The sequence below is a fragment of the Coregonus clupeaformis genome, unplaced genomic scaffold (genome assembly GCF_020615455.1).
Source record: "Coregonus clupeaformis isolate EN_2021a unplaced genomic scaffold, ASM2061545v1 scaf0118, whole genome shotgun sequence".
Lineage (NCBI taxonomy): Eukaryota > Metazoa > Chordata > Actinopteri > Salmoniformes > Salmonidae > Coregonus > Coregonus clupeaformis.
Window position 1 is genome coordinate 590,001 of NW_025533573.1, and position 10,351 is coordinate 600,351.

Here is a 10,351-nt window from a genome sequence, read left to right on the forward strand (position 1 = left end):
GTCTTGCCCTCTTCACGACTGTCTTGGTGTGTTTGGACCATGATAGTTCGTTGGTGATGTGGACACCAAGGAACTTGAAGCTCTCAACCTGTTCCACTACAGCCCCGTCGATGAGAATGGGGGCATCTGTTCTGTGTTGCCACTGCTAAGGTCAGGGCACGCTGGATAGTGCTCCTTTATTTCTGTCTTAGTCTCATGACACACAGTAGTAGTGTACACAGGTCTCACTGGTAGACCTATAGCTAGCTAGATGCTAGCAGTGTACACAGGTCTCACTGGTAGACCTATAGCTAACTAGATGCTAGTAGTGTACACATGTCTCACTAGACCTATAGCTAGCTAGATGCTAGTAGTGTACACATGTCTCACTAGTAGACCTATAGCTAGCTAGATGCTAGTAGTGTACACAGGTCTCACTAGACCTATAGCTAGCTAGATGCTAGTAGTGTACACAGGTCTCACTAGACCTATAGCTAGCTTGATGCTAGTAGTGTACACAGGTCTCACTAGACCTATAGTTAGCTAGATGCTAGCAGTGTACACAGGTCTCACTGGTAGACCTATAGCTAGCTAGATGCTAGTAGTGTACACAGGTCTCACTAGACCTATAGTTAGCTAGATGCTAGTAGTGTACACAGGTCTCACTAGACCTATAGAATGCTGCGCTACACACAGAAGCCCGTGTAAATATTACTTGATGGCTACACAGCAGATACAGTCAATCCTGCATACAGGGTTTTCGGTGTAGATTTCCGTGTGCTTACATGAACAGAAACACACACATGTGTACTTACTGGACATAAGACATAATACATGAGGGATGTCGATCAGCTGGCTAATAGACATAGGTTCTTAACAAGACATTAAAACACTGTGGTCCAGCATTAGGCTTCCCTTTAAGGTTGTGTGCAGAATTGCACTCAATTCCTTACATCACAAGTCAAAATTATTCCACGGAGGGCCGAGTGTCTGTGGGTTTTCACTCCTCCCTTGTACTTGATGGATTAATTAAGGTCACTGATTAGTAAGGAACTCCCCTCACCTGGTTGTTTAGGTCTTAGTAAGGAACTCCCCTCACCTGGTTGTCTAGGTCTTAGTAAGGAACTCCCCTCACCTGGTTGTTTAGGTCTTAGTAAGGAACTCCCCTCACCTGGTTGTCTAGGTCTTAGTAAGGAACTCCCCTCACCTGGTTGTTTAGGTCTTAGTAAGGAACTCCCCTCACCTGGTTGTCTAGGCCTTAGTAAGGAACTCCCCTCACCTGGTTGTTTAGGTCTTAGTAAGGAACTCCCCTCACCTGGTTGTCTAGGTCTTAGTAAGGAACTCCCCTCACCTGGTTGTCTAGGTCTTAGTAAGGAACTCCCCTCACCTGGTTGTCTAGGTCTTAGTAAGGAACTCCCCTCACCTGGTTGTTTAGGTCTTAGTAAGGAACTCCCCTCACCTGGTTGTTTAGGTCTTAGTAAGGAACTCCCCTCACCTGGTTGTCTAGGCCTTAGTAAGGAACTCCCCTCACCTGGTTGTTTAGGTCTTAGTAAGGAACTCCCCTCACCTGGTTGTCTAGGTCTTAGTAAGGAACTCCCCTCACCTGGTTGTTTAGGTCTTAGTAAGGAACTCCCCTCACCTGGTTGTCTAGGTCTTAGTAAGGAACTCCCCTCACCTGGTTGTTTAGGTCTTAGTAAGGAACTCCCCTTAGGTCTTATTTTAAAGGAAAATCAAAAAACCTGCAGACACTAGGCCCTCCATGGAATGAGTTTGACACCCCCTGCCCTCCTTTTGACGGTCTCTATAGTCTCTATAGTCTCTATAGTCTCTATAGTCTCTATGGTCTCTATAGTCTCTATAGTCTCTCTAGTCTCTATAGTCTCTATGGTCCCTATGGTTGCTATGATCCCTATGGTTGCTATGGTCCTTATGGTCCCTGATCAAAAGCAGTGCACTACATAAGGAACAGGGCGTCACTTCGGACATACAGTAGACTATGTATCTATAAAATACCCCAATGTTGTGGTTGTACTTTCCCTAAGTCCTTTTCTCCCCCCTCTCAACAGTAGGATACAGCCGTCAAACCAGCAGTGTGTCCCCTCGAGGCTACGTCCCCAGCAGCACCCCACAACAGGCCAACTACAACACCGTTAGCAACAGCATGAACGGCTACGGCAACCCCATGTCCAATCTGGGAGTGCCCAGCTCACCTGGCTTCCTCAACGGCTCCTCTGCCAACTCACCCTACGGCAGTAAGTATCAAGGTAACAACACACCTCCTCTACTTCCTCCTTATCTACGAGTTTGAGCTGCTTTTGTTTTTTCTTGATTTTCTTGATTTGAGATTTTCTTGATTTTCTTTGATTTTTGACACCCTCGTCTGTTATTGTTTTGATTTGTGTTTGTGTTATTTTGGAATGTGTGCTACTGGATAAAAGGAGGGGTGACTCTGGAGGCTGAACACCCAAGACTCAACTTTAAAAAATCAACAATCAGACTTACAAATTTACACACGCAAATATTTTTTTATGGAAATGTAAAAAAAAAAAAAAATGACATGGTGCACGCTCCCGAAAGAAAATGCCCCCAAAAATTATAGAAGCAAAAGTTTTTGTGACTGATTTTCCCCCCAGAGATTCCTGTTATCCAGAGAGTGGCCATGGCAGAACATTTCATATCACAATCCCCAAATATCATTTTGAAAACATTTTTATTATTATTACAAATTGGTTTCTTACGTCAATTGTATTATTTGTCAACTCCCATCCAAAATTCTGATCACATTTTTTTATTTATTACAATCATCTTGATTTCTTTCCACATCTATATATACGTTTTTGATTTGAAAAAGAGGCAAGGCCATATCAATTAATTTAATGAATCAATCTAAAAAAAATCTTGATTTTTTTTTTTGACTTATCTGTGGCGTGGTGAAACTCCTCTCTGAGTGGTGATTATTTTTTTGCTTTATTGCAGTAGTGCCTTCAAGCCCTACCATGGCAGCCTCTTCGGTCAGCCTCTCTTCAAACTGTAGCAGTACACACGGCATTTTCTCATTCTCACCTGCCAATGTCATCTCTGCAGTGAAGCAAAAGAGCGCCTTTGCCCCTGTTGTAAGGCCTCAAGCTTCTCCACCACCTTCTTGCACCAGTGCAAATGGCAATGGACTTCAAGGTGAGCCGCCCTCCCCTCCTTTTTTTACAGTGCCCTCCATAGTCCTTCTGTCCTTCTGTTCTGTTGTGACCTGTTTGGGTCACTGGCATCTGTTCTGTTCTGTTGTGACCTGTTTGGGTCACTGGCATCTCTCTGTTCTGTTCTGACCTGTTGGCCGACTGGCATCTCTCTCACCTGCCTACATACCTACCTCCACCCAAAACCATGGGCAACCATACACTACCAGTCTGGGTGAAACGAGTGTACGAGTGGACAGTAATGATCTATTTGAGGATGGATGATGATTGTGTGGACGGATGGATGGATTGATGGGTACATTATGCCCGCCTGTATATATGCATGTGCATGTGTGAGTTTATTTCTGTATTTATTTATCCAACCATTAATGATTAAGGGAAGTTAGGATAGGAGTCTCTTGGGGGTTACTCCCCCCCCCCATATATTTAGCATTAGAATATCAGTACATACAGGGTTGGGGTCAATTCTGAATTGAGTTGTCAATTGCTCCTTAATTCAAATTCAATTTCTGAAATTAATTTAAATTGGCCACATACCACAGGAAGCATAATTTGAAATTAAGTTGAATGAAAGGAAGTAGAATTTAATTCAATTACATTCCATGAAATTCAAATGTTTATTTATTTCTATACATCACTATACAAATGTAAATTTTAACATCATGTATGGTTACCAATGCCATGTAGAAACATTTCATTTTTAAACTCATTCTCCTTAACTATTTAAAATAATTACAGTGGTCTGGAAATATTAAATACATGTTGTGGGTTGTCTATAGTAATTCATAATTCCCTTAATGTTTTAAATATAAAATATATATTTATATATTACCCAGAATGCATTTGATCAAACACTGCACTATGAAAGGGAACAGTCTAGCATAGCATGACAATGAAAAATACTGTTTGACATGTTTTAATTATAATGAAACTAATATTTGAAACGGTGTGTGTATTCCTTGCATTAATAAGTGGCAGATCATTTTGATAAGAGGTTTGTCAAATTAATGTCTCAGTTGAATTAGTTTGAAATGCTTTGAATTAAATTATACTTCCTTCAGTTCAGATTCTGCTTCCTGTGGGTTTGTGGCCAATTCAAAAATCAATTCAAATTCATGGGCTGAATTCACTTAAATTCAGAAATTCAGAATTTAGCCCAACCCTGATACCCTGATATATATATATATATCTAAACTGAGTGCTGTAATGATAAACAAACCAATCATGTAAGGTGCCATAGCTATTGTACTTCTGCGTTATTCACTGCAGCACTAGGATCCAGCCCTCTTTTACATTTAATCTGAATTGAACATCATATGCTTTAATATTCACAACCCCCCCCCCCGACCCTAGTGAGCCCTTTCCAGTCATTTACATTTACATTTACGTCATTTAGCAGACGCTCTTATCCAGAGCGACTTACATTATTAGTTTTTTTCATACCCCATGTGGGAATCGAACCCACAACCCTGGCGTTGCAAACACCATGCTCTATCAACTGAGCTACATCCCTGCCGGCCATTCCCTCCCCTACCCTGGACGACGCTGGGCCAATTGTGCGCCGCCCCATGGGTCTCCCGGTCACGGCCGGCTACGACAGAGCCTGGATTCGAACCAGGATCTCTAGTGGCACAGCTAGCACTGCGATGCAGTGCCTTAGACCACTGCGCCACTCAGGAGATAGACCAGTCCTTGGTGAATAGACTCCATGTAACTCCGACAAGCAGTCCAGCACGGTATTTTAATGTAGCCAGGATTAGAGATCAGCCCTTGGAAAGCAACACACGTCAAACTTCCCACTGATTTTAGTTGGAGTATTGTACTCTGTTAAAAATTCATGTTTTTTTCCTTGCTGTAGCTAAAAGCATACGCATTTTATTCAGCGTGTTTTGCGAGTTGTGCAGTTTAACACCAAGACAACGCTATGCACACGCAGTCTAAATATCTGCTTTCTAATGAGAAAAGCAGAAAACTCAACAGAAAATACAGACAGGGTCATTGTGCAAGCAAACACATCAGCATCAACCAGTCTGAATGAAAGTGTTATTCTGGCTTTATTTCCCCGCTCTGTGTCAAGGCCGACTTGTTGTGCTTGAAAACAGGTTTTAGTCATAGTGTCTGCGTCCCAATATTAATAATGCAGGAGCTAATGAACTGGGAAATTAAAGTTCATGCTGCTACATGTGTACACGTATTAATATGTAGTCTGCAGAAATTAATGAGGAATGCCATGTCATCAAGTCCAACTGGCAAACTTAAAAATCATTCCGACCGTGACACCACAAATAAGTCCAAAGCGCTGGAGAAATAGGAAGGGCCTAATTGTTAAAGTGAGTTGAAGGATCCGAGTACATCAATCTTCTTCCTTCTGGCAGCTCATCTATATGATACTCTCCCTAGCATCTGAACACTGCAATTCCGGGGCTCTATTCAATCAGATCCACCAGCCGATATCCGCATAGCGGTTGTTTTGATCGCGTTGGAGGTGGAACTGCATTAGAGTTGTCAAATCCAGAAGTGGCTCCTGGCGTTGTACCTAAAGCGGACATTGCCATTGGCTGTAAGGAGTTGCATTAACAGAAATCCCATGCAGCCTTGTTTACAAGTTGGAACACTGGAATGGGAGTTGTAATTTACACCTTGATTAGGATGATTAAAAATGCTCATTATTTTTGTTGAATGATTTTTTTTCAATTTGAGTGTAATTATTTATGTGTAGCCTACACTTTCTCACTCTGATCTTCTAACAGGGGTGGGTATGGCTGCTCAATGCAGTTCCACCTCCTACATGCCAAAACATCCGCTATGCGGGTGTCTGCTTTCGCTGGTTAACTTGATCTGATTGAATCTAGGCCTCAGTACATATTAATCTCACAGGTAGATGCATACTGTATATCATGATAAAAAATTTATACAATCGTATTCATAACATGCAAACTCTAGGATTTCAAATTATGTGTATCACAGATGCGTATACCTTGTGATAAGACTTAAAAATCCAATACAAGCTGTAAAAAGCAGATACTTGCTATATGGAAGAAGGCCTTGCAGTAATGTTGGTGTAAAAAAAACAACCAAGGATTTCAATTTGAGGGAACCTGAGAAGTGTCTGGTCCTTGGCTCGTGAGTGAGTGAGTGAAAGAGAGAGAGAGAGAGAGAGAGAGAGAGAGAGAGAGAGAGAGAGAGAGAGAGAGAGAGAGAGAGAGAGAGAGAGAGAGAGAGAGAGAGAGAGAGAGAGAGAGAGAGAGAGAGAGAGAGAGAGAGAGAGAGAGAGAGAGAGAGAGAGAGAGAGAGAGAGAGAGAGAGAGAGAGAGAGAGAGAGCCGTGGGTAGGGTATCTGACGTTAGCAGACGTGACCATGTTGTTTCTCAGCTGTCAGCATGGACTGCCTCCTGGGACCCCAGGCCACTGTTTGCCATTAACAAAATGCTAAAAGAAATATCACACATGTGGGAAGACAGGATGCTTTCTCCTGAAAATGTCAGAAAGCTCCTCTTTAAAAAGTGAAGTCTTTCTACTATGTCTTGTTAGAAAAGCAAATTTCACTCAGGCACCGCCACCCCCATCTACTCCCCCCACTACCCCCCACCCCCATCCACTCCCCCACACACCCTCCCACTCCCCCGCCCCCAACCCCATCCACTCCCCCACACACTCTCCCACTCCCCCCCCCCAACCCCATCCACTCCCTCACACACTCTCCCACTCCCCCCCAATCCCATCCACTCCCTCACACACTCTCCCACTCCCCCCACTCCCCCACACACTCCCCCCCAACCACACCTCTTCCATACGACTGCCATCTTACAAGCTCTTTTTGCTTTCATGAACTTGCAGGGAGACATTTCTTCTTCCTGAAACGGTAATAATGTGTTTGCATTGCATTGCTATATGAACTGAACCATGTTTTTATCTCTTATCTTCCAGCGATGTCTGGCCTCGTTGTCCCACCCATGTGAACTTCCTCTTCTTCTCCGAGCACCAGTCATCATAAACGGACTGCAGGGGACTTGTTCAGTACCTTTAGAAGATTCTGGTTGGATCTGTGTCATCAATCATGAATAAAATCAACAACTTTATTCTGTTATTCAGAGAAAAAAAGACTTTGTTTCAAAGATTTTATTCAAACAATTATGAATTGTGACATGCAAGAAACGTTGTCCTTAACAATTTAATTTTACTGACTGATTTCTTGTCATATTTTCACATTTCTCAGTCTTGAAGAAAAAAAAGGAAGTAAAAAGCCTATTTTGTAATAATGTGTCTGGTTTGATCTTGGCTATGTCTCGTTGTTGCTATGTATTGGGAGAATCTTTGTGGATGCGCAATTTGATGAACGACACTGATCACAATGCCTCAGAATACGTTTCTCTTTACATGATGCACAACAGTTCAGCATCTCTATAATGTGAATTCATTTTTTCCTTTCTCTTTTTAATTTGTGGTAAGAGAAAAGGGGGCCCTAAGACAGTGTGAACCATTACAACTGGAAATAATATGAAATATATGATTTTAAAAAACAAACATTAACATGAATAAGTAAATAAGAATAATCTGAGGGGCTGGCAGAGGAGATTTCATCATGCTTACTTACTTTATCAAAAAAAAAGGAACTTTCTAACTTATTCTAGGTAGAAATTGTAAGTCAATATATATTTTTTTGGCCTTCAAAAAGCACACTAACAGAGATGAAAAGCTACTGTCTGTTGGTAAAAATAAACTACTTCCACTGCTGCAGCTTCCAGTTAAGCAAGTGTGATCTGCAAGGTTTTTCAACTTTTTGCTAGCACTGTATAATATTGCATTCTTAGGCTATTGTGAAGTCTATGTTTCTTGTATCAGAAAGGTGTCCTTTTACTTCTGTCTCCTTATCCCCTAATGTGTTTTGTATGTGGTTATACAATTGTAGACTTTTGTGATTTTGCCAAAGTTGTAGCTAAATATTTATACACTTGTCTTGAATTTTTTCCAGATCCACTTAAATATTTAGTACAGAGTTTTATTCCTTATTAAAAAAAACAGTAAGGGGTAAATAATCGTATACATTGCAACACTTTCACATAAACACTTGCGGTCGCTAAGGGAATTTTTGTAACATATCAATTATAAATATTGTATTTATCTTCGGAAATTTGTAAATTGCTTTCAATCATTTTAATTTGATCTTGTACGTATTGTTTGTCATGGCCAGATATTGTGATGCAGCACAGAGCATAAAGCCAATAACTATTACCTACATTCACTTTGTTTGTATCGATAGATTGCAATGTCTAAACATGTCATTTGTATCTCAAATTGACATTTACTTAGTCAAAATAATTCATTTTGTTGGTCATTATTTTGTTATTTTGAGAAAAACTGTCAAAGTTCATTGTTTATTTTTGTATTAATATAAGTTATATAAAACAAAATACTTTTTTTTTTTTTTATAAAACTGTTTGTTGTATAGTCCAATAACTTGTTTGTGACACCTGGCTGTAGTAATAATAGTAGAAAACGTGCATGTCCAGCCGCCCGCCCCCCGGGGTATGATTCAATTTGTGGTTGTACATTATGTTTTCGTAGAATGTAAAAAGTCATTTTTACCTGCTACCCCATATCACTTAGCTGAACTGTCTTAAACAGGGAACAAAAACACACATAAAAAACCATCTAATCTGGAATAGAAACTACATGTTAAGAAACACCAATCATTACTCCACGGAGAGGATCTATGGTGTAAAAAGCACAAACATTTTTTTACTAAAAATAAAAAAGAAGTATTGTGACCCCTTCATATTTAGACTATTTTGTGTTTACATTTTTTTGTTAGTACTTGGCTTAACATTAACTCCCCCAAATCAGTGTGAAAATCTAAAGAGATGTTGAAGAGATTTTAGACATTTAGTATCACAAGACAGGATGCTCTGTATTGAACATGGCATTTTGTAATAATTCCATCAAATACTGTAGCATCAAACTGTAGCTGAATTCAGTCGTCCTTCTTCTTCTTCTTCTTCTTCTTCTTCTTCTTCTTCTTCTTCTTCTTCTTCTTCTTCTTCTTCTTCTTCTTCTTCTTCTTCTTCTTCTTCTTCTTCTTCTTCTTCCCCCACCACACTATTGATTTCCCTGGTTGTGCCAAATCAACCCACGAGACACACATTTCTATCAAGATGTTTTCTTTTCATCTTTTACTTTGCACTTAACACTTTGTAAAACATCTCCTATTGTAATGTTAAGTAGCAGCAGGACTGTTTTTTTTTGTTTGTTTGTTTTTTTTACCAAAAAGGGATGTTCCCTCTCGGCAAACTGCACACAAGTTTTTTCTTTTCCATGAGGAAGCACGATGTACGGCAGCTGTACAAATAAATAAATAAGTGATGAATGTGCAATGTATTAGCTTTGTGATAGCGCAACAAAGCTAAGTGGGGAAGGCTGAGAAGTCACCTTGAACGAGACACTCAAGGTTACATGAAGAACATTTGGGAATTTGATCTTTTCTGCAATTAGTTTTTTTTTTTTTGTGTGTGTGTTTTTTTCTTCTGCTAATTAGACCATGCACTCATTGCTGTGTTGCCTTCAGTCTGAGGATCTCACTAAATGGTCAGCTATTCATTTCGTTTAATGTGTAAATTTTTTGTGTTTGCTTTAGTCCACATTTTTACAAATAACTGTATAAAGATGTTCATTTTACACAATATTTAATAAAAGTATTTCTTGTCTGTGAACACTCTCTCTCCCAGTTATCTAAATTTTACTCAAAATGTTCTCTTTGTTACACTTTCAAATACCAGGAAATGGAAAATGGTAAAGTACATCCTCAGAAATTAAACAAGGCAAAATGAGATTGCCTTAGAGGAATACAAACTCTACAGTAATTACATTTAAGGGGGGGGGGCTATTTAAAAAAATAAAAATGTTTACAGATAAAAACTAGCCTCAGTACCGGTCTATTTAGCTACCATTCCATTCAATGGCAAACAATGGCAATGTTAACTAGATAGACTGTTACCCCAGGTTAGATCGAACCAGTATTGCTCCTTACAACCCAAAGCTCTACCATTACTTAGTTCAACAGTGCTGTATGTCTCTGGTCCACGTTCCCCACCACCGTGATGCTTTACCTCTGTCATCGACAGGGCAGTAGTATTACATTCACACTGAATCTGGTTATCGTTGTGGTCCATTTGAACTTGCCTCGG

At 40.2% G+C, this 10,351-nt stretch overlaps 1 protein-coding gene across 15 annotated transcripts in view; it reads left to right on the forward strand.

Moving 5' to 3' along the window:
- Positions 1-9,877, forward strand: part of ebf3a (EBF transcription factor 3a) — a 143,251-nt gene extending 133,374 nt beyond the window's left edge. For 3 of the 15 annotated variants that reach the window (XM_041893293.2, XM_041893302.2, XM_041893309.2), the window contains exons 14-16: positions 2,046-2,231; positions 3,064-3,153; positions 7,098-9,877. In XM_041893293.2, the coding sequence (XP_041749227.1) occupies positions 2,046-2,231; positions 3,064-3,153; positions 7,098-7,129 (308 nt within the window). In that variant the 3' untranslated portion in view covers positions 7,130-9,877. Of the gene's footprint in view, positions 1-2,045; positions 2,244-2,955; positions 3,154-7,097 lie in introns of all 15 variants that reach the window. The other 12 variants (XM_041893238.2, XM_041893246.2, XM_041893261.2 and 9 more) reach the window with 7 other exon arrangements.
- The last annotated feature ends 474 nt before the right edge of the window (positions 9,878-10,351 follow it).